Genomic DNA, 23,510 nt, shown 5'->3' on the forward strand with positions numbered 1-23,510 from the left:
AGAATAAGGGCATTATTTTTATTTTTATTTTTTGAAATGGATCTCACTCTGTCGCCCAGGCTGGAGTACAGTGGCCCCATCCCAGCTCACTGCAACCTCTGCTTCCCAGTTTCAAGTGATTCTTCTGCCTCAGCCTCCCCAGTAGCTAGGATTATAGGCACGCGGGCCACCACGCCCGGCTAATTTTTGTATTTTTTGTAGAGACGGGGTTTCACCGTGTTGGCCAGGTTGGTCTCGGACTCCTGACCTCAGGTGATCCGCCCGCCTTGGCCTCCCAAAGTGCTGGGATTGCAGGCATGAGCCACCGCGCCTGGCCAAGGGCCTTATTTTTAAGAGACACATGCTCAGTATTTGGTGTTGGGGTGAAATGTCATATCTACAATTTTCAAATGGTTCCGAAAAAGACACACAGACGAAGCAAATATGGCAAACTGTTAACAAGTGCTGGAATCTACGTGGTATCATTATCTTGTCTTTTCAAGTTTTCTCTGTTTAGTTTTTTTTATAATTCAAAAGTTAAGGGGAACTGCAGGCTAGACAGTTTTGATCCGATATTATTCTGCTAATCTTTTAAAGGTGTCTTGCGGTGACTCATGCCTGTAATCCCAGCACTTTGGGAGGCTGAGGCGGGTGGATCACCTAAGGTCAGGAGTTCAAGACCAGCCTGGCCAAAATGGAGAAACCCCGTCTCTACTAAAAATATAAAAACTAGCCTTAGCCAGGCGTGGTGGCGGGCGCCTGTGGTTCCAGCTACCCAGGAGGCTGAAGCAGGAGAATCTGAAGCAGAAGGCAGAGTGGGGACTCCCCCACGCTTTGGCTTTCAGAACAAGGGTTCGAATTCTGGGGCTATTACTTTCTGACTGTGTGGTTTTTTGCAAGCATCTTAACCCGGGCCTCAGTTTCCTCATCTGTAAATGGGAACAGGAATTCCTACCCCTTAGGGTTGTACTGGGCGTTTTGTGAGCCCAAGGAGCCCTGACCTGCGGTGAGAGGCTGGAGGCCGAATGGCGAGGTTCGAGGGGCTCTGGGTGCCTGTGACAACCTCTGGGCAACAGGAAGAGGCGGCTGCGCGGCCAAGTCCCTCCTAAGCGGCCACGAAAGGGGCCCTGAGTCGACAAGGGTTACGGCGCTTCCCAGAGCCCACCCCGCCCAACGTGTCACAAATAAAGCTGGCCTTTCTCCGATTCCCTGATTGCAGCCACTCAGGGAGCAGCCCCTTGCCCACGCATCCATTAGCCGAGGCGGTGGCTGCGTGTGCAGTGCTACAGGGCTCAGCGCCTGCCTCGGCTCCGGAATCAGGCTGTTTCCTTCTAGACCTCCCGTGGGGGATTCAAGCCGGCGTCCGGGTCAAAGAACAGGGACAAAGTCCTCCTGCCACGGGGGAAGAATGAGGAGCAGGCAAAGGGAAGAATGAGGAGCTTCGGCAAAATGCCGACTAAGGCCTCCTTAGGTTTTGCCCCACTCCAAGATGGAAGGCCTGAGGCTTCACACTGCCCCCGTAGTCCCTTTCCCATTGGCTATCTGGGAATTGAGTTTTCCAATAATGCGGACGCTGATTGGTCAATCTAGGACGGTTGCTCAAGCCATTGGCGCAGCCGCCATTGGAGGGCGGCTCTCAAAAGTTTTCAGACACAAATTAGGTTCGAGGAAGGAAACGGAGAGGAAAGGGAAAACTTGAGACGGAGGCGGGACTAAGGAAACGGCAGCTTGCATTGGTTTATTAGAGGCCAAGGGGCGGCTCTTGAACGCTCCTTCCTCTTGATTAGTCCGAGTTAGGAAAAGAGGGCGGGTACTGAGGAAAAGCGGCAGAAGCGCCTGCTTCCATTGGTCAGTCCTGGCAGGAGGCGGAGCACCCGCGGCAGCTGATTGGTGCGGGAGGCAAGGTGGGCGGGGCTCTGAGCCGGAGGTTTTGTTGTGAGGGTCGGTTGTCAAGCAGCGGCCAATCAGGGCAGGGGATGGAGGCAAGTGGGGGTCGCGCCTGGAGCGGAGCCTCGGCCTCCGGAGCCGCAGCTGCAGGTGGAGTGGGCAAGGGGACGAGGTGGCGAGGGGACGGTGGGCCTTGGGCTGGGCCGAGTCAGGCGGGGCTGGCCGGGCTTGCGGGCAGAGAGCTCTAGGCGTGGGGAGGCTAGAGCCCGTACTCCGCAAGCAGAGGGTTGGGAGGATCAGCCGTGGCCGAGGGACCTGCCCCCGCCCCCGGACGAGAGGGGTCGGGGTGGAGGCCGGAGGGGGCAAAACCAGGGAGGCCGGAAGCAGAGCTGGGGGTCTGCAGAAGGACAGGTAATGAATAGGGAGAAGAGAAGTAGGAGAATGAATGAATGAGAGACCCCGGGAGCATATGGGAAAGGGCAGTAACGGGAGTCTGGCGAGGCAGGGGCCACGTAAGGGAGCTCGGGAGACAGGATGTGCATGAGTGGGAGACTCAGGGGGCAGGGAGAAAAGGGGGTGTGAACGGAGGACTAGCGAGGCAGACCCGGGGACCCAGGAGAAAGGGGACGGAGGGGAGCGGGCTCATGGGAAAGAGGTGAAGTGGCTGTGGGAAGGAGGTGGGAGGCTCCATGAGGTGGCCTTTGTAGAGTTGAGGAGTCATAGCCACTCACGCCCAGACTGGAGGCCTAGTTCCTAGCTCTGTCCTTGGGAATCGCAGGGAGCAGGAGCGGTTCCCTTGCCAGGAGCTGGGGAATTGGACCATCAGGGTCGTCTTCGAGATTCTTTCCAGGGAGGACTTCAGTGGCCGTCTCTGGGATGCCTTTCCTAGGCCCATAAGCTTAGCTTCTGACTCCGCTCTCCCACATCCCACACGTCAGACAAAAACAACGACTCCCAGGAAATCTATGTGAATTGCAGACACGTGGTCTTCTCCGCCCCACTGCGGCTGCTGCACTTTAGGCAGCCAGCATCGCGGAACAGAGCTGCATCTCATTATCCTGGCCTCTGGGAGGAGTTTCTTTTTCCTTATGTTCCAAATCACCCTACCTGAGGTGCCCCCTCTGCAGATTCCCAAACCTAATTTGCAATGCAGCTTCTGACTCTGGTGGCTTTGGTGGGTGTCCGTCTTTATCAAGTGGCCTTGGTGATCCAGGGAGCAATAGCTCTTACCAAGCATTTTCTAACATGACGTCACCTCTGTTTGTATTGCAGCCCTGTATTGAGCTGAGATGGCTCGAGCCTAACATTCCATGATCCAGGATCGTGACAGATGTGCACAGGCTGCTGCCGTTGCTGCTGTGGGTAATTTGGAACCACGAGGCACCCCAGGGCCAGAAGACGAGGCATTCTCTCTGCCTGGATGTGTGGGAACTCTCTGCCAACTTGATTGGTGGATCTGGGGGGGATCCACCCCCACCCCACGAGGAAAGCGCAGTTTATTTTGTGGGTGGGGCTTCAGGTGCCAGCCAGCTGAAGGATGGCCACCCCTGTGGTCACCAAGACAGCCTGGAAGTTGCGTGAGTGGTTTTCATTTTTTCTTTATCACCCCATTTATTCTGTTAGCGGCTTGTTGCTGGGAGGCCTGAACCCACAGCTTTGTTTCCTGTTCTTGGCACAGGAGGAGACTCCTAGACTTTGGAGTAAGACAGACCATGATGTAAATCATGACTGTGGCACTTCTTAGCTGGGTGACACTGGGCAGGTGACTTAACCTCTCTGAGGCTCAGTTTTCTTATCTGTACAATGAGATGACGCCTGCATTGTATGGTTGCTGTGAAATTCGAGTGACAGGATGAACCCATCCTAAAGCACTTAGCACAGCATTTCCAGTTAGGCTGACGGTGGGGTGAGAAATCCTGAAAGATGTTCACAGCATTCTCAGACATCTCACAAGTCAAACTTCCCCAGTCAGATAAAAGCATCTTGGGCCTGGAATGGGGGAAGGAGTGGGAGTGAGGAGGGGCGGGCAGAGGGATGCAGACAGGGCTCGGACCGTAACTGATGGGCACTGCCCACTCCCACCATTGCCCTATACAAGTGGTTCTAGACTCTTTCATCTGAAGACTTCATACTTTTAACAATTATTGAGGACCCCAGAGTGCTTTTGTTTGTTGGAGTTACATATCTGTCAGTATTTACCATGTTAGAAGTTAATACTGAGACATTTTCAAACAAGAGTATATAATCAAATAGGCCTGTAGTGATGTTCTGGGAAACTCCACCATATGCTTGTGAGCAAATGAGAGTGCAAAAGGCAGATGCCATCTTAGTGTTATTGTGAAAATCCTTCTGTCTTCTCAGACCCCCTGAAAGGATCTTGAGGATCCCAAGCATCCCCAGATCATATTTTGAGAATTCCCCCACACATTGGCACCTCGGTGGGCCCTGCCCCACCTATCGTAACTGGTTGGCATAGCTTTTGTGTGCTCCACCTGGTCACTGTCTGCTGCCAGCTGTCCCTGGGCTGGTTTTCAGGAGCTAGGAGAAGACTCCACACTTTTTTTTTTTGAGACAGAGTCTCACTGTCACCCAGGCTGGAGTACAGTGGTGCGATCTCAGCTCACTGCAACCTCTGCCTCCTGGGTTCATGCGATTCTCATGCCTCAGCCTCCTGAGTAGCTGGGATCACAGGCACCCGCCACCACGCCCAGCTAATTTTTGTATTTTTAGTAGAGATGGGGTTTCACCATGTTGGCCAGGCTGGTCTCGCACTCCTGACCTCAGGTGATCCACCTGCCTCAGCCTCTCAAAGTGCTGGGATGACAGGCATGAGCCACCATGCCTGGCCAAGACTCCACACTTTTTAACCATGAATTTAACCCTAAGACTCTGGGCAAAGCTCTTTGCAGGGCCTCTGTTTCCTTGTTTGTAAAGTGAGAGGTCTGGGCCATTTTCATGTTGTTCCCCAAAGCTCTAGGGCTCTAGGAGAACCCTGTTATGGTTCCCCAAGGAGGGCACACTTTGGTCAGAGTGGCTTTGTAATTATTGGGATTACGTATTCATCCCTTCGACAGCTGGCCTTTCCCCAGAGCTAGGCACTGGGGAGCCACTGGGGCACAAAGTAGTCAAGGTCTCTGTACAGTGGGAGCTCAGAGCCTGGGGAGAGCAACAGGCAGGAACTGGATAACTGTATCCCTCTGTGTCTCCTCTAGTTGCAAGCTGGTGCCTGTGCTTTGAATCAGTTAGCTGGGGGGTGGGGGTAGGGGTGGGGTGGGAATGCTGCAGGCTGCATGAACAGCAAGCGCAAAGGCCCTGAGGCAGGAGGCTCAGTGTTTTGGATGGACTCAAGGGAGGCCATGGGTGGTGGCACAGCAGCAGGAGGAACGTGGGGCCGCACGGACCTAGTGAGTTCGCAGGACCCCAGCCCTCCTGAGGCTGCCATGCTTTATCATAAAGGCAAGGCCAAGCCATCAGTGTGTGCGAGCAGGAGGTAATGAGATCAGGCGTATTGGGCATCTGCTGCTGCTGCTGATTTCATGTGCACAATGGTGTCCATGGGAATCAACTCTGAGAGCCCAGGGCCACGTGACCTCTGGCTCCTTGTGGCTCCAGGGTCTGGTGAGGATCAGAGGTGCGTGGCCCACATGAGGTCGTTGAAACCTAGTACTTTGTATCTTGCATTTGGGATGCTGATCCTCAGCCCCTCTGGCCACACTGCACTGTGTTCCCCAGCTTTGGCTGGATGTGGGGCCCAGGTTGTACTCCCAGAGCTTCGCCTGCCAGTAGACACTGAGGATTTTTATTTTTTATTTTTGGTATGAAAATCAAGTATTCGGCCTGGGCTGTTGGTTGCTGTCCTTCAAGCCAGGAAGAAGGAGGAGCTCTTGGGGTGGTGCCCCGTGCCTCCTTTGCAGGTGCCTGTGCTGTGTCCCTGCCCCTCTGCTCTCCCTCTGTGGGCTCCAGTCAGTCCCTGGTCAGGCTGCTTAGAGGGGAGTAATGTGGGCTCCTCCAGAAGGGCCCAACTTCTGAATTGTTCTCACCCCAAAGTCTGCGGTTTTGCCAGCTCAGTGTCCCGCCCCCGCCACCATCTGATCATACTGGGGCATATTTCTTGCAAGGCCTAAAACAGGCACCCAGGAAATACTGATATTATGAATGAATGCCCCTGAGTCCAGGGGCAGCAGTCCTGAGGCCCAGTGAGGTGGGGCCCAGCCAGACACTTTCCCTGGAGGAGTGAGGGCCAGGGGACAGACAGAGCCCTCTAGGTAGGCCAGGGGAAGCGAGCAGTGCCTCCACGGAGAGGACACCAGGCTCGGGCACAGAATGCCAAGGAGAAGGTGCTTTGCCCTCTTTCCGGGTCGGGTGGAAACTCTTGAACAGACACATGTCTGTGGCTGGAATTCCCCAGGTTTCTGTCCCGACACTGTCCAGAGGACAGAAGGCTCTCATCGAGATGGGACTAAAGTGGGGCCCAGCTCCCTGGGATCCCCATGGCGAGCTCCCCAACACCCTGGCCCAGGTTTGGGCCCACAGGGAACCCTCGCCCTTGCTGGCGCTGCTGCCTGTGCCGGCTCTGCCCTGACCGGCCCAGGAGGCAGGGTGTCATCGGTGAGATTCAGCCTGCGACTTGTCCCCTGGCTATTCCTGGTGGCCCCTTGGAGCCCTGCTTTCTGGCAAGCAGCTTCCCTGGGCCCAGTTTCCCAACCTCCTTGTGGTCTGAAGCCCGCAGCAGAGACACCCAGGCAGGGTGGAGTCGGAGCTGGGGTGCAGGAGGGGCCTCTGTGGAGCGCCGTGGCTGCAACACCCTTTTCCTTGGCGTCACCCACGCTTGCCTTCCGGGCGCCTCGGGGCGTCAGCACCTTGGGGTTTTTCCCTGGCCTGTGTGGGGAGAACTGTCTTTTTTCTCCCTTCTTTCCAGGAGGAGCTCATGCAGGGATGGGCTCTGAGACCTGGGCCGCCTCTTGGTTCCCTGCCTGTGCTTTGCTCCCTGCAGAGTCCTCTGAGGCTCATGTCTGCCATCTCCACTGACCAGGCCAGGGCCTTAGGCTGTCTGCACGGCCTCCTCCTCTGTATGGTCAGCCCTCACCCCCACCCCAGCTGCTCAGTCTGTTGCCTTCTGCCCCCTCCTCATGAAGCCCACCCTCTGGTGCCCGCCCAGGCCGCCATGCCCACTCTCTCGTGGTGACTAGCCCCGAGCCGGCCCAATGTCACGGAGCCTTCGCCTGCTACTGAGCAACACATAGGCACGCTCTGAGGGAGTCCTCAGCATCAGGTGTGAGCAGACACCATGGGCATCCCCACTTTCCAGACGAGGAGCCAGGCCCTCAGAGGACAAGTGACCTAGTAGCCAAGGCCACGCAATAGCAGATCACAGACCTCAGACCAGAACCTGATCCATGATTGTGAATCTGAGCTGAAGCCCTGTGCAGGCTCACCTGGGGGCAGCTTGTCTAGAGGTGACTTCGGTTGTTCTTAAAGTGTGTTCTCCAAAGCGGGGTTTGTATGTACACACAAGCAGCAGCTGAGAGGTGTGTAGGCAGTGCATGGGTCAATTTTTTTTTATTTTAATAATTGTTTTTCTTTTTGTATCATAGAAAGAGTATCATGAGTATATCAAACTTGTAATTTCATGGACATTGCTTAAGACCAAGCTAATAAAAATAGCAAGTCAATTTTAAAAATTGAGTATAACTAGTCAATATTACCAGGTGATGTGCAGAAACAGGAAGAAAATCGTGAAGTCTAAAGGTAGGAAGGACAGGCATGATGAAAGTTGAGAAACAGTGATTTCCATCTCAGGCCCATGCCCTGCCCTGTCTGCTGGTCCTGCAGCTCGTGGTGGGCACCAAAGGGGGAGCTGAAGGAGGCAGATCCTTCCACTGGGCTTCAGATTCCGAAGCGGGTAGCCGAGCAGGGTCCCCCCTCCTTCGCCCTGATGGCCTCTCCCTCTCCTTCCCTGTGTAGAAGAGATCGTCGCGCATGCCAGCAATGTGTCCTCGCTGGTCCTGGGCAAAGCCTCTGGGCGGCTGCTGGCTACAGGTGGGGATGACTGCCGCGTCAACCTGTGGTCCATCAACAAGCCCAACTGCATCATGGTGAGCCCCGACAGCCGGCAGGGGGTCAGGACAAAGGCCTGGGGAGGGGACGGGGACAGGGGTTGGAGGCTGAAGAGTGAGCAGCTTCTCAGACTCTCTTGAGCCCAGGGCCCCCTATCCGCTGGGGCCCAGCCCAGGGGTGGAGGGGGCGTGGTGGGGACACCATCAGTGCTTCCCCCAGCTGTCTGCTCAGTGAGGCCCAGGACAGCCCAGCATGGCTGGGACAGTGGCCAGCCCTCAGGAGCGAGGGAGTCACCTGCCTGTGGTACTATTAAGAACTCCAGGCAGGCTGCGTGAGAAGATTAAAATAAGCCCCGGGCCTGTGGTTGAGCCAAAAGACTTGTACCCCTCCCCTCCCACCTGCCCATCTGCCTGCCTGGCAGCAACATGTGGGTGTTTATTTTAATTCATTCCCAGCCTTCATTCCCCAATGAGGATTTGAGGGGACCTGGCTGGAGCTGGTTAGGGAGCTAGTTCTTAAATAGCATCTCCCCACTGTTTACGCAGCTATATGTTCAATGCTGGAAACTGTTTTCCAAATAGGAGCGCATAAACGAGAAAACACAAAATTAACTACATATAGTTCTGTTATCCAAAGGCCACCACAGTTGGTGTTTTGGTGTGAGTCCTTCTAGATGCTAAGACAGATACATATACATGTACATGCATGTAAGTGCACACTTGTACATGCATGTACATATGTATACACACAAATACTCATACAAGCACACACACATAAAGAAAAATACACTGCCACTCTTGTGCAGCCTGGTTTTTAAAAATAACAATGCTGTAAGGATTTGCCTGTGTCAACAAGTATTCTTTTACAACATAATTTTGAATGGCTTAATGGTGTTCCATTGTAGGGATGAGCTGTAATTAGCTTAGCCACACCCTGTTATCAGCATGGAGGTTATTTCCGGCTTTTTTTTGGCTCCGCTAAAGCACCCAGTGGTGAACATCCTCAGCCATCAAGTAAAGCACCCTGTGGTGAACATCCTCAGCCACCTAGATCCTTGAGCAGATCCGTGATCATTGCATTCAATCCAAGGGTGTGTGCTTTTGTTAAAGCTTTCAAAACAGATTGCCAAATTGCCCTCCAGAAATCATTTTGCATTCTCACCAGCAGCATCGGAACCTGCCCTTTCCTCCCTGCCCCAGCCCCCATCCCCTGCCAACTAGGGAGTATCATTGTTTTGACTCTCGGTGAAATAAAGATGAAGAGGAATAGGCCGGGCACAGTGGCTCATGCCTGTAATCCCAGCACTTTGGGAGGCTGAGGCGGTTGGATCACCTGAGGTCAGGAGTTTGAGACCAACCTGGCCAACATGGTGAAATCCTGTCTCTACTAAAAACACAAAAATTAGCCAGGTGTGGTGGCAGGCGCCTGTAGTCCCAGCTACTCAGGAGGCGGAGGCAGGAGAATCGCTTGAACCTGGGAGACAGAGGTTGCAGTAAGCCGAGGTTGTGCCACTGCACTCCAGGCTGGGTGACAGAGCGAGATTCCATCTCAAAAGAAAAAGAAAAATAATATGGTAAAGGATGAATTTCTTAGTAGAAACTTAATCACCTCAGTGTTTTTCTGAGATCCAGGGGGAGAACTGAGATCCACCCCAGCCTCAGCAAGGGTGCCAGGGGTCAGTAAAGATGAATGAAAATGTTTTGTTTTACTTTGTTTTTAGGGTTCAAATGTGTTTTCTACCCCCATGAAATGCCAAAGTAGTAGCATACACAAGTTGAAAAAGCATCACCAATGACTGACCAAAAATAGGACATGCCATGACCCCCAGAGAAACAGGGCCAACCGTCTGGGGCCTGGCCTGCAGGCTTGTCTTAGAACGCCAGGTGCAGCTGTCAGGCCCCAGCCGGCCTCGCCCTGGGCCACTGCCCTGGCTCACACACACCAGCCTCCCAGGCCTCGCAGTGCCTCCAGCCTGCCGGGGTCTCTCTCCCCTTGGGGTTTCTGTGCACGCTGTCCCCCTGCAGACCGTCCACTTGGATTTATTTTTGTTTATTTTTGGGTATGGGATACACTTATTCTGTTCAACATCCAAAAAATAGAGGATCCACAGTGAAAAGTCTTCCACCCTCCTCCAACCCCCACAGCCCTCTCCTTTCCACGGGGATGGGCAGTCAAGGAGAGCCAGGGGTTCTAGAGGGGCGAGATGTGTGCCCAGGACTAGGCAAGGCCTTGGTTCTGCTGTGGCTTTCCTCGCTGAGGGGCTTGCGTGGGGCAAAGTGAAGATGGGAACAGAGCGGGGGCAGGGTTGCTTAACTTAGGGCTGAAGGGACAGCATCCCTTTATCTTGGCCAGTCGCTCCCCTCCAAGGGGCCCAGGGCCATTTCTGCAGGCGATGCCCATGTCAGAAGCACAGCAGGGAAGAGGGAGGTGGTGGGGGGATGACTGGGGTTTGGCCACTCTTAGCCCTGGGAGCTGAGGCCGAGAGGAGTAGGTGCTCAGAAAGGGCCTGCAGGGGGGCTAGGCTGTGGCCCCCGTGGGGCGCCCCCTCCTGCCTTAGCCACTTCTTGCTGAAGCCTTTCCGGGGGACCTGGAATTCAGGGTGGCAACTGCAGGGGTCTGTCCAGCAGTGCACTGAAGCTGCTGCTCTCTCTCCACAGAGCCTGACGGGCCACACGTCCCCAGTGGAGAGCGTCCGCCTCAACACCCCCGAGGAGCTCATCGTGGCTGGCTCCCAGTCGGGCTCCATCCGTGTCTGGGACCTGGAAGCTGCCAAAAGTAGGCCTCCGAGCTTGCCTCCTGTGCACGCACACCTGCCTTAGTCTTCAGGCTCTGCAGTTGTGCTGCTTCCTCCAGGAAGCCTGCCTGGACTAGGTTGGCTGCTTTGCTCCTGGAGCACTAACCGGGCAGTGTGGCACCCACTCCACCCCCATTAGCCTGGCATTGACATGCACTGCTGCCTCGTGTGGGTGGGGGGATGTGCGGGTGTGTGCGTGTGTGTGTTTGGATGTATGTGTGTTTGGATGTGTGTGTCTGTGTGCACGTGTGTGTGTGTGTGTATTTAGAACCTAGAGAGACGTCACATGCCGCCAGGGGCCCTGCAGGTCACATGAATGAGTGAGGTGGCTGTGTGGGACAGCCATGAAGAACCAGGGAGCTTGTACCCCGACTCCAGGGAGCCCCACTCTGCCTTGGCTCCCTGGTGCCATTAGAGGCAGCCTGGAATGGCCAGATCTGTTTGCTTGTGCTCTGTTTTAATTTAGTTTTCGTCTGTATGGAAGTTGTACATAGCCTAAAATTTAAAACCTCAAATATCAGTATTTCTACAATTAATTTCAATGGAAAGAGGAAACTTCTGCTGCACTCCTTCCCATTCTCCAAGAGCCTAAACTTTCTGTGCTTTCGTCTGTGCTTTGCTGATCGCCTCCACCTTTCTAGACCACATGGTCATACCACAGTTTCTTTCTTTTCTTATTTAAAAAACATTGTGGCCAGGTACAGTGGCTCACGCCTGTAATCCCAGCACTTTGGGAGGCCAAGGCAGGCGGATCACCTGAGGTTGGGAGTTTGAGACCAGCCTGATCAACGTGGAGAAACCCCATCTCTACTAAAAATACAAAATTAGCCTGGTGTGGTGGCATGTCTGTAATCCCAGCTACTTGGGAGGCTGAGGCAGGAGAATCACCTGAACCCGGGAGGTGGGGGTTGTGGTGAGCCAAGATCGCGCCATTGCACTATAGCCTGGGCAACAAGAGCGAAACTCCATCTCAAAAAAAAAAAAGTTAACACATTAGTTATTCTCTTCCTACTGTAGAGGATGAGAATTTAGCTCTCTCATGGCACCACCCCCAGCCCCGTGGCTCGTGTTTTTCCTCCCACCCTCCCAGTAGCACCATTTCAATAGGTGGTGTTTATAACGTGAGGACGCATAAGTGTCATTTACCACTGACTATTTCATTTTAATAACTTGGTTTCCCTGGAGTTAATAATTGTTTCTTTTTTTTTTTTAATCTGTGTGTTTTCTATGTCCATATTACACATTCATCCCCAAATTCTCTGCCAGAAGAGTAAAGCTCCTCCTGTTTCTTTGAAACCCATCCCATAATCCAGACGCCTTTTCTCAGAGCCTCTCCTCTGGTCCTAGTGGCCTGCAGCCCAGCTGTCATCCTGGGCCTCCGTGTCTCTTCTCTGGGGAATTCTCTCCATCTGCTGTTCCTGGTCCCACGCTGCCACCTTTCTTGGTTTTCTCCCTCTTTTTGATGGAGCACATTCTTTTGTAGCTTTCTGAGAAAGGGTGCTGGGAAGGCATAGTTTTGGAGAACTTCCATGGCTGAAAATGACTTTCTGCTACCCCCATCATTTGCTTTTGTGTTTGTTTTATGAGTTTGAGTATAGAGTTCTATGTTGGCAATAAAATATCGCCCTCAGAATTTGGAAGGTGCAGCTCTTCTGCGTTTTAGATTCTAGGGTTGCTATTGGGAGGGGCCGGTGTTGTTCTGATCCCAGATCCTTCACAGGGAACTGGCTTCATTCCACATTCTGTCTCTTCCTTCCTCTCTCTCTCTCTCTTTTCTTTCCTCTCTCTCTGTCTCTGCAGGCTTTTAGGGTCCTTGTCCCAGTGTTCTGGTGTGGTGAGCCTTGGGGTGGGTCTGCTTCCACCCTGTGCTAGGTCGTCACTGGTTTCTTGCGGTTGTGGTCTGGAAACTCATGCCCTCAGTTCTGGGCTGAGCGGAGAGTCTCGCCCACTGCTCCTGTGCTGTGCCTCGGTGCCTTAGCAGGTGGTGCCAGCTCTATGGAATTTTCAAGAGAGGCTGGAAATTCATGTGGAATCCACCCATTTAAAAATGTTGACAGCTCATTCAACATTTGTTTCAGAACACCATGCAGGCCAGCACTATGAGGTCCAAATAAGACCTGTTTGCCTGATGCTTTTCTTTTCTTTTCTTTTCTTTTTGAGACAGAGTGTCATTCTGTCACCCAGGCTAGAGTGCAGTGGTGTAATCTCAGCTCACTGCAACCTCTGTCTCCCAGGTTTAAGCGATTCTCCTTCCTCAGCCTCCTGAGTAGCTGGGACTACAGGCACGGACCACCATGTCTCGCTAATTTTTGTATTTTTAGTAGAGATGGGGTTTCTCCATGTTGGCCAGGCTGGTCTTGAACTCCTGACCTCAGGTGATCTGCCCACTTCAGCCTCCCAAAGTGCTGGGATTACAGGCATAAGCCACCATGCCTGGCCTGCCTGATGCTTTTTGATAGCCCTGGTTGGATCATCCCGCGTGCCAGGCAGGAGGCCACCTACCTGAAGCCCTGGAGAGGAAGCGGCAACGTGGATTTTGCCAAGGCTGCTTTTTCCAGAAGAGAGCCCCTCTGGCCTGGCTGAGACTTCAAGATTCTTCTGGGCCTCTCCTTGGTTCATGCTCTATGTTGGCGGCAGGGCAGCAGCCATGAGCCACACATGCACAGTGGCAAGGTTCCCTTTGCTCAGGAACAGTGGGCTTTCTGTGTAGGTGGTACTCAATAAAGATGCACCCAGCCTCTTCAGTGATGCTTGCCTGCTCAGCGATGGTCAGTTTAAGAACAAAAGAGTCCCAGGACCTCTTTGATAACAAACAGGACTGCAGGCTTTGCGTCTCGGCACGTGATCGCACTGCCTGGCCACACCAGGGCATGCTGTGCTTGGTGTCGCTGAACTCAAGCGGGCCAGGGAGGAGCGAGTCCAGGATGGCTGGGCTCTCATGGAGAAGGTGGGAAGGCTCAGGCAGAAGGTGGGCAGCTCCCTGGACCTGAATCCCAGCGCGTGGGCACCAGCCATTCAGTATTCACTGAAGAACAAGAGACAGAAGGGAGAAGCCGAGGGCGCCGTGCCCCCTGTCCAGGCTTTCTCAGCCACAGTTGTTTTGCTTATAAGGGAAATGTGAGGAATTCCTTGAGGTGGCTGAGAAATGAAAACTGAAGACTGCTGGATTCCTGGGCCCTGGATGGCCAGGGCTGGCTGCTCCACAAGGAGCTCATTACGAACTGACGGCCCAGACTCCACCCTCGGAGAACCTGATTCAGTACTGGGGTGGGCCCAGGATCTGGATTTTAATAAGCTTCCAGGTGATTCTGATGGACAGCCAGTTGACAGATGGGCAAACAGAGGCCCAGAGAGAGCACCGAGCTTAGGAAAGCCCCGGTAGTTGCAGGTAGCAGAGCCTGGGACTTGAATCCCGGCGTCAGGACTCCCATCCCAGTGCTGTCTGTTCTGCCACTGGATGGAAGAGAAACTTGCCATCAGCACAGCAGGTAGAGCTAAGACCTCCGGCCCCCCTCCACACCCCCTCGCCAGAGCACAGGTGACAGTGACAGACAGGCAAATTGAGGCCCCAGGTGTAGAAAGGTTCCAAAGAGAGCTGCTGTGCGGGCATGGTGGCTCACACCTGTAATCTCAGCACTTTGGGAGGCCAAGGCAGGAGGATCACTTGAGGCCATGAGTTTAAGACTAACCTGGGCAACAAAAGGAGACCCCATGTCTATTTTTTTTTTTTTTTTTTAAAAGGAGAAAGAGCTGCCTCTCATATCGGTTGCCTTGAAAGGCCACTCATCACTGGAGGGTTCAGATGTAGGCTGAGGAGGTGCTCAGCTGGGAGGCCTTGGGGGTTCCTGTGTGGGGCAGACAGACCCCGGAGGCCCCTCCACTCTGCAGTTCCTAGATCCCATGATTGAATGTGGGCATCAGAGGCCTTCGTGGGACAGAAGAGCAGGGGCAGGAGTCAGGCCGGAAGAATGTGGTCCTGCCTGCTTTCCACAGCGCAGCCAGGGGGCAAGGGTGGCTCAGCGCAGGGGATCCCACGGGATCCCACAGGAGGGCGGCCGGCGCTTCATGCAGCCAGCCCACACAGGGTGGGACTCCGCCACATCCTCTCTGGGCAGGGCAGGATTTTGGAAGCCTTGCTGTGGGATCCAAGCTGAGTGGGCTGGGAGCGGGTGTGGACTGGAGCAGGAGCCAGCATGGCCTCCTTGGCCAGGAGGCAATGCCCAGCCCCCAGCAGCACCTGATAGCTACACGGAGCAAGGAGGGACAGCTGCAGAGATTCTGGTGCAGGTGAATTGGATATGCATTCGACAGACTCCAGAGGGATGTGAAAGTGTCCAGACCCAGCTCCAGCGCCAGACAGGGCCAGCTGCAGAGGGGCACTGAGGCCTGGGGAGGAGGAGAGAAGGCCCAGCTTGCAGGAGAGCCAAGAGCAGAAGGCAGGCCTTGTGCAGGAAGAAATGTGAACGGGTCTAATTACAACTGGCATTTATTGAGCACTTACCATGTGCAGAGCCCGTGCTAAGCACTTTATGTCTGTTTACTCCATTCTGTGACCCAACATGAGGCCCAGAGACAGTAAGTGATTGGCCAAGGTCACACCACCAGTGAGGAGCGGAGCCAAGGCTGATCCCAGTATTGTCTGATGCCAGAGCCCACATCCTGACTTTGGGGGTAGAGAAGATCATACAGTAGAGTTCATTTAATTCACCCAGTGCTTGGATCTCAACTCTGCAGTAAAGTGTTACATATGGAATCTTGAATACCTCCTCTGACAGAGAGCTCACTACCTCACAAGGCACCCTATTGTACCTTGGCTCAAAACTAAGAATGGGTGGACTCCCACATTTCCTGGCCCTGGCACTTGGGATGGTCAGTTTCATTCAGATAGTGAATTATGAATCTTTCCAAAAGCAGGAAACGAGACAAATTTGAGTGGTGCTGGAATACACCCTGAAACACACAAGGTTTGCCTTCAGGTTGGGCCGCTCCTGGCCATGGAGATGCCTGCAAAACCTTCAAGGAAAGGATGGGAGATGTGGTTCCTAGGGCAGTGGGAGGAGATCAGGCCCCACCCCGGGAGTTCTTTGGTCCTCGCGTGTCCTCCCTGTGTCCTCTCAGTTCTCACTGCTCCTCAATGTGTCCTCACAGCCACCCTCAAGATCCCTTGGATAGAGGTCACCCAAGAAGACTGGGTGTGTGCACCAGGGCCACCCCAGCCATGCCCTCCACTTGCCCTCCTTAGGGCCTTTGCCCATCACCTCCATCTACTTAACAGCATCGCTCATCCTCCACCCACTGACATCTACTCAAATACCACCTCCTCCATAAAGCCTTCCTGGATTTCTCTTTCCAACCAAGCAGTTTCTTTCTCAGCTTGAACCTCTCCTGGTCTGTCTCTCTCCTTGCACTGTCTTGGGTGGGGTTCAGTGCCCTGCAAACCATAAGCTCCACACCCATGGGGCCTGAACTGAGTGTGGTGGTTCCCTGGCTCTGCTTCCACTGGAGCACAGTCTGTGGGGAGAGTGCGGTACAATTTCTGCAGACTTGAGGTAACACAGGGCTGTCATCTCTCAAGAGAAATATAGGAAAATTAGTTGTCGGCGGGACGCGGTGGCTCACACCTGTAATACCAGCACTTTGGGAGACCAAGGCGGGTGGATCACTTGAGGTCAGGAGACCAGTCCAGCCAACATGGTGAAACCCTATCTCTACCAAAAATATAAAAACATTAGCCGGTTGTGGTGGCACATGCTTGTAATCCCAGCTACTTGGGAGGCTGAGGCAGGAGAATTGCTTGAACCCGGGAGGCAGAGGTTGCAGTGAGCCAAGATCACGCCATTGCACTCTAGCCTGGGCGACAGAGCAAGACTCCTTCTCAAAAAAAAAAAAAAGAAGAAAAGAAAATTCGTTGTTAGGGTGGTGGGACCCTTGATTGTTTCCTCCTGTTTTAAAAATATGTGTTATTGTTCCATTTTTCTGTGCAGCTAATCCAAAAGCACACACACAAATGCCCACAGCAGCCCTTCCTCTGCCAGCCTTCTCATTTGCCTCTTAGCCACTGTCTCTGCTTTCCTTCTTGTTAGTTCTTCGCACACTCATGGGACACAAAGCCAACATCTGCAGCCTGGATTTCCACCCGTACGGCGAGTTTGTAGCCTCTGGTTCCCAGGACACAAACATCAAGGTGAGAGGCCGGTCCGTGCCCCGTGTCTCCCGCTGGGCCTGTGGCAGGACCGGCCCGGCCTAGCCCTCAGTGCTGGATGCCTGCTGAGGGGACCTATTCCCTTTCTGCAGCCACATCCGCACCATCCTAGGGAAAGCGGGTGGCAGGCATCTGCCAGATGCTTCTGCTCAGAATGCCAGCTTTAGTGAGCAGTTTCTGTCCTTGTCTCCGTGGGGAGTAACGACCTAGAGAAGGCTGGGCCCCGCCCTCTGCTCACGACCGCACACCTTCCTCCAGTCGTGGCTCTGACCTCTCCTGACTCTGCCTCTCTGCTTCTCTCTCCCCCACAGCTCTGGGACATCAGGAGGAAAGGCTGTGTCTTCCGATACAGGGTAAGGATGTGCTCTGTTGGTGACTCCATGAGCACCTTGCGGGCATTGAGTGTGGCGTGGTGCCCAGACCCCAGCAGGGGGTGGAGGGGACGGCTGTCCCACATGGGTGATAACATAAAACATGGATCTGGAGCCGAGCAGGAGCGTCATGGGCGGCCCACCTGGATCCCCTGGCTCTCCATGAATCCCCTAGAGCCACGTTCATCAAACTGCTCCAAGCAAAACCAGGCGGGTAACCAGTGTCATTAGATGGAAGGGGTCCCGTAGGAGTGAGGAGGCAGGGAGAGGTCTGTTGGGCCCAGGATCCCAGGGTGAGTTCATGCTGTGTCCTCCCTCAGGGGCACAGCCAGGCCGTGCGGTGTCTCCGGTTCAGCCCCGATGGGAAGTGGTTGGCGTCAGCTGCAGATGACCACACAGTGAAGGTAGCTCCCGGCCTGACCTGGGCCCAGGGGCTGGGGGCTGGGGTCTGCTGATCACACCAGGCTGAGTCCTCACCTCCCTCCTGATCAGGCTCATATGTCCCAAGCCTATCCTGAGTGGAAGGTAGCTTGTGGATAAAGAGCTTGGCCTGGATTAGAGGGACGGTGAGCAGCCAAGATGCCTGGTCACCCTGACCTCCTCCCTGCCCTGCCTCACCTCCAGCTCTGGGATCTCACTGCCGGCAAGATGATGTCTGAGTTCCCTGGTCACACGGGGCCTGTCAACGTGGTCGAGTTTCACCCCAACGAGTACCTCCTGGCCTCCGGCAGCTCTGACAGGTGAGGAGGAGGAGCGAGGCGAGTTGCTCGTAACTGCTGTCCTTCACCACATTGTCCTCTGCGCGTGTCTCTACTGCCGGTCTGTCACTGTCTGGGGCGTCATAGGTCTGATGATCCTGTGTGGACTGAATTGGATTTCAGCCGAGCCAGGACTGGACCCTGGTCCATCTCCCCTGGTTCTGGTTCCCTGGCCCCAGTGTCCCAGGTCTGTGGCTTCATGGGCAGGTTGGAACCCAAGGCATCTAGTGGGGCCCCATAGGGCAGGGAGGCTTGTGGCTGTTGGGGCCAACCCTGGGACCGGGGCCATCCGGCCCAGCCTCCCCCTTGCAAAGTCTGGGCCAGCTCTGCCCCAGATGTTGCTCCTGGTGGCCCTGCCCTGGGGGAGAGGTTTCTAGAGAGAAGCTGGCTTCCCAGGGGCATGTGGAAGCCCGGATGAGGGATAGGCTTCGCAGCACAGCCTGGCTGCCTTTGCAGGACAATCCGTTTCTGGGACCTGGAGAAGTTCCAGGTGGTGAGCTGCATCGAAGGGGAGCCTGGGCCTGTCAGGTACGCAGGCTGTGGAGTGGGCGGCCCAGCGCTCCTCCCGGGCAGTGGGGCATGGCTATGGGTAGGCCTTTCCCATCTCCGCTGCTGTGCCCTCCCTGCCCTGGGCCCTCTGGATTCCTCAGGGTGGGGACCAGGCTGGGTGCCACAGGACCCACAGCCATCTCTCGCCTGGCCCAGGAGCGTCCTCTTCAACCCAGACGGCTGCTGCCTGTACAGCGGCTGCCAGGACTCACTGCGTGTCTACGGCTGGGAACCTGAGCGGTGCTTTGATGTGGTCCTCGTCAACTGGGGCAAGGTGGCCGACCTGGCCATCTGCAATGACCAGTTGGTGAGAGAGCCATGGCACCGCCCCCACTCCCACAGGGCCACCCGCCTCCCTCCAGCCCAGGCCCCTCCTCCTACCGCCACACTGGGGCTGGGATTTTGCCCCCTCGGCTTGCAGTCCCAGCCCAACCTCTCCACTTCCTGCAGATAGGTGTGGCCTTCTCCCAGAGCAACGTCTCCTCCTACGTGGTGGATCTGACGCGTGTCACCAGGACTGGCACGGTGGCCCGGGACCCTGTGCAGGACCACCGGCCCCTGGCACAGCCACCGCCCAACCCCAGCGCCCCCCTCCGGCGCATCTATGAGCGGCCCAGCACAACCTGCAGCAAGCCTCAGAGGTGGGGGCTGGGGGGCCTTCGGGGGCCCAGGAGAGGGCCTGTCATAGGGGAAGCCTTGGAGTTCCAGCCCTGGGCCTCACAGGGCACCTGCTTCTGTTGGGCTTGGCTTCATGCCAACAGGGTGAAGCAGAACTCAGAGAGTGAGCGCCGCAGCCCCAGCAGCGAGGATGACAGGGACGAGCGCGAGTCCCGCGCAGAGATCCAGAACGCCGAGGACTACAACGAGATCTTCCAGCCCAAGAACAGCATCAGTGAGGCCGGGCTCCCGCCCCCAGCCCAGCGTCCCCATCGGTGAAAGGGAGGCTGGGGGTCCTTCCAGGGTGGCCTGCTGTGGCTCCGCATCCCTTTAACTTCCTCCTAACCCACGCCTGGGCTCCGTGCCCTGTCCTCAGGTCCCCTGGGCCTCGCCAGGCCGTGCTCTGATGGAACTGAGAGGGGGGCCTGGGCACTCCCCAGCAGCGGCCCAGCAGCTGCTCAGTGTCCCAGTCCCTGCCCTGCCAGGGACAAGTGGGCTCGGAGGGGCAGGACTGAGGGTTCCTGGGACCAGGAGCAGGGTCCACAGTCTGCAGCTGCATGCCTGGGAGCCACCCTCCGTCCCCCACACTCTGACAGGGCCCTGGGTCCCAGGTGGCCTGGCCAGGAGCGCTCACAGCCAGGGGCCTCTTTCCTCTGCAGGTCGGACACCACCCCGGAGAAGTGAGCCCTTCCCTGCACCCCCAGAGGACGGTGAGTTGGGTGAGCCTGGTTTCCCAAGGTCTCTGATGCCCCCCATCCCTCATCTTCTCTTCCTGTGAGCCCTCCTAACAAGCCCCTTCCCAGGACCCTCCCCTCTCAGGACCCACAGCCTCTCCCGCTGGGTCTGTGCGCTCCGCCTGTTATGTGCCAGGTCCCTGCAAGACCGACAGCGCCCCCCTAGGAGCCCATGCCCTGGTGTGTGGGGGACAAACATAGACACCACCACACGGGGGGGCCTGCCAGGGGCACTCGGGCTGTGGAGGACGGAGAGGAGTCACTGGGGGCCCACCTTAGATGGGGTCTGCTGTAGATGGGATGATCGGGAGGCTCTCAGGAGGCCCAACGCCTGCCGAGGCCTGGGGGCCGGTGAGAAGAGGGAGAGAGAAGCGCTTCCGGCAGGAAGGGAGCTGAGAGGAGGGGAGCTGGGGTGAGTCCTAGCAAGAGGTCAGGCCCACAAGGCCTCAGCTGGGGGTTTGGATTAAGAAGGGAGAAAACGTGATCTGTGTTGTGGTTGGAGAAGGGGCAGGCATGGGGCCACCTGTCCTACAGAGTACCCCTGCCCTCCCCTCAGGGACCGTCCTTGCCATCGGTCCTGGGTTTCTTAGGAGCCTCCACTTCCATCTTGCCAGTCAGTCATCCCAGCCCCCTCCACATACACGCCAGTGAAGGGACAGGATGGCCACATCCTAGAGCCCCCTGGGTCCCACCCACAGGCAGACCTAAGGTTGAGTTGGGGGAGAGGGAGGAGGCAGGTCCAGGCCTGCCCCCAGGTCCTCTGGAACCCCCACGCTACTGGCCTGCGGCCTCCCCCATGCTCCTGCTCCATCCCCCCATTGCAGATGCTGCCCAGAGTCCCGCCCTGAGCCCTGCCCTTCTTGCCAGGCCCTTCTGGCCGGACCCAGTCATCTTTTCCTTTTGCTTCCAGACGCAGCCACAGCAAAGGAGGCAGCAAAGCCCAGCCCTGCCATGGATGTGCAGTTCCCGGTGCCAAATGTATGTCCATGGAGGGAGCATGGTGTGGGGCCTAGAGAGGGTCCTAACCCAGGGTTGGGGGTCCCTCATGTTGGGAGGCAGAGAGGGAGACCCCAGGCTGGCACCCACTGAGCTTCACACCCTTTCAGCTGGAGGTCCTGCCCCGGCCCCCAGTGGTTGCTTCCACACCTGCACCCAAGGCTGAGCCTGCCATCATCCCTGCCACCCGGAACGAGCCCATCGGGCTGAAGGCCTCTGACTTCCTGCCCGTGAGTAGGAGCCCAGCTGGAGGCACGGGTGGAGGTCTGTGGGTGGAGGGCAGAGCTTTGCTGCCGGCTCCTCCCATGCCAGCATCTGGGTGCCCATCCCACACAGGCCGTGAAGATCCCCCAGCAGGCCGAGCTGGTGGACGAGGATGCCATGTCACAGATCCGCAAAGGCCACGACACCATGTGTGTGGTGCTCACCAGCCGCCACAAGAACCTGGACACCGTGCGGGCTGTGTGGACCACGGGCGACATCAAGGCAAGTGCCCACCCTTGCACAGGGCCTCGTCTCACCCCCCTGCCTCTGCCACCTGCCTGCCCGGGCTTGGGGCAGAACAAGAAGAAGCCACCCATGGGGGACAGTGTGGGATAGGCTGTCCCTGATGTCACACCATCTGTTTCCCCTATCATCATCATCATCACAGACTGCTGTTTAGTGAGCACCTGTTTACATGCCTGGCCTTACACTCATTGCATTAGGTGCAGTGCTGAACACCCACAGCCCCATCAGCACACCCACATTCACGTTCCTGCCCTCACCCTCACCCTCACAGGGCCACACTGTCCCCCACTGCCCCACCCCTGACGGTGCTCTGTTTGCACAGACGTCGGTGGACTCTGCTGTGGCCATCAACGACCTGTCGGTGGTGGTGGACCTCCTGAACATCGTCAACCAGAAAGCGTAAGTGGCTGCAGAGGGGGAGTGGGCGGAGGGGCAGGGCTGGGCTGATGGCAGCATGTCCTGGCCTCTCCTAGCTCCCTGTGGAAGCTGGACCTGTGCACCACGGTCCTGCCACAGATTGAGAAGCTTCTGCAGAGCAAGTATGAGAGGTGCGTGTGGGGAAGCCATGCCTGCCTGAAGCAGGGGGAGGGGAGAGGTAAGAAGCCTCCTCCAGAACCATGGGAAGGACCCCCAAGAGCCTGGGTGTTCCTGTGAGCTGGCTGTGAAGCATTGCTGCCCCTCAACAGTCCGGAGGTGGGAGTGGAAACAGGCGTGTGTGTGTGTGTGTGTGTGTGTGTGTGTGTGTGTGTGTGTGTGTGTGTGTGTGTGTGTGTGTGTCTCTGTTTCTGCCCCTCTCCTCCTTTGTGTGTGTGTGTGTGTGTGTGTGTGTGTGTGTCTCTGTTTCTGCCCCTCTCCTCCTTTGTGTGTGTGTGTGTGTGTGTGTGTGTGTGTGTGTGTGTGTCTCTCTCTGTTTCTGCCCCTCTCCTCCTTTGTTCCTTGCTGTTTCTCTTTCTGTCTGTGGCCCTTTGTCCATCTGTGACTTCATCCATCTCCCCCTAAAGCTACGTCCAGACGGGCTGCACCTCCCTCAAGCTGATCCTGCAGCGGTTTCTGCCCCTCATCACAGACATGCTGGCAGCCCCACCCTCCGTGGGTGTGGATATCAGCAGGGAGGAGAGGTGAGGGCAGCGCATGTATTGGGGGGCAGGGGTGCCACAACAGGTGAGGGACAAAGGCCTGGAGGCCCGGGCCCCTCCTACTGACAGTCCTGCTGGGACAGAGTACAGAGGAGGCGTTGGTCTGGGGCCATGGCTCAGGGTGTGGGTGGGCTTAGCCAGAGCTGGGTTCCTCCACGGCCTGGCTGTGCCCACAATTCCTGGCAGGGCCTGGGTGGTTCCCCTCTGGGCCTCCGCCTTCCTTGGGAGGAAGGGCTGGAGCGGTTAGGACAGCAAAGGCCCTGGGGTTGGGGGGTGGTGGTGGTGGTGCCAGCTGGCCCCTCAGGCACTGCCCTCTCTACAGGCTGCACAAGTGCCGGCTCTGCTACAAGCAGCTCAAGAGCATCAGCGGCCTGGTCAAGAGCAAGTCAGGCCTGAGCGGCCGCCATGGCAGTACCTTCCGCGAGCTGCACCTGCTCATGGCCAGTCTGGACTGAGGAACGCAGTGGGCAGGGGCCCTCAGCAGCCCACAGGGCCTGGCCTCAGCCCCCACTCCTGTTCCTTGTGTGCCCACTGGCCCGTGAGCCTCTGCCTGGCCCCTGCCGCTGTCCTGTGGCCATCCTGGAGGAGGTGACGCTGGTCCCTGGCCACCTCTACAGCCCTGAAATCTGAGACAACTCTCTCCAGCAATAGCTGCCCAGCTTTGCCCAACTGTTGCTTCTTGGGGCAGCGAACTGAGCCCTGGGGCTGCTGCTGTAATTTATAAGGCAAATTTTATTAAATTTGTAACTATTCCCAGGTTTCCTTGTGGGGAATGTTTTCTGCTGGCCACAGGGCTCCCCCGGCCCAGGAGTGCCTGCCCCATGGTTTGAGATGAGGCCACACCCCCTCCAAGCCCTGGGGTGGGGCTCCGGGCTGTGTG

The 23,510-nt window shown here is 56.3% G+C and overlaps 1 protein-coding gene across 12 annotated transcripts; it reads left to right on the forward strand.

Annotated features, from left to right (window-relative positions):
• Nucleotides 1-1,884: 1,884 nt before the first annotated feature.
• On the forward strand, nt 1,885-23,382 carry KATNB1 (katanin regulatory subunit B1). 12 transcript variants are annotated; one of them, XM_054533973.2, is made up of 20 exons: nt 1,885-2,016; nt 3,139-3,443; nt 7,831-7,961; nt 10,581-10,698; nt 16,801-16,901; nt 17,231-17,272; nt 17,611-17,694; nt 17,915-18,030; nt 18,505-18,576; nt 18,754-18,904; nt 19,048-19,238; nt 19,359-19,489; nt 19,914-19,973; nt 20,899-20,966; nt 21,095-21,214; nt 21,321-21,470; nt 21,766-21,893; nt 21,968-22,042; nt 22,496-22,612; nt 22,953-23,382. In XM_054533973.2, exons 2-20 carry the CDS (start codon nt 3,404-3,406, stop codon nt 23,083-23,085), a joined length of 2,028 nt encoding a protein of 675 aa, XP_054389948.1. In that variant the 5' UTR covers nt 1,885-2,016; nt 3,139-3,403; the 3' UTR covers nt 23,086-23,382. The 12 variants fall into 12 exon arrangements, with proteins under 12 accessions (XP_054389948.1, XP_024089630.1, XP_054389951.1 ...); XM_024233862.3 differs by having other exon boundaries at nt 19,914-19,964; nt 21,817-21,893; XM_054533976.2 differs by having other exon boundaries at nt 1,913-2,016; nt 21,817-21,893.
• The last annotated feature ends 128 nt before the right edge of the window (nt 23,383-23,510 follow it).

The sequence above is a fragment of the Pongo abelii genome, chromosome 18, assembly GCF_028885655.2.
Source record: "Pongo abelii isolate AG06213 chromosome 18, NHGRI_mPonAbe1-v2.0_pri, whole genome shotgun sequence".
NCBI lineage: Eukaryota > Metazoa > Chordata > Mammalia > Primates > Hominidae > Pongo > Pongo abelii.

What these genes read in the sequence shown, in the direction of transcription:
- KATNB1 (XM_054533973.2), top strand. Translation starts at nt 3,404, where the DNA reads ATGGCCACCCCTGTGGTCACCAAGACAGCCTGGAAGTTGC. An exon ending in ACCTGCAGCAAGCCTCAGAG is followed by an intron (nt 19,239 to 19,358) that starts GTGGGGGCTGGG and finishes TCATGCCAACAG; the next exon opens with GGTGAAGCAGAACTCAGAGA. An exon ending in TGCAGTTCCCGGTGCCAAAT is followed by an intron (nt 20,967 to 21,094) that starts GTATGTCCATGG and finishes ACACCCTTTCAG; the next exon opens with CTGGAGGTCCTGCCCCGGCC.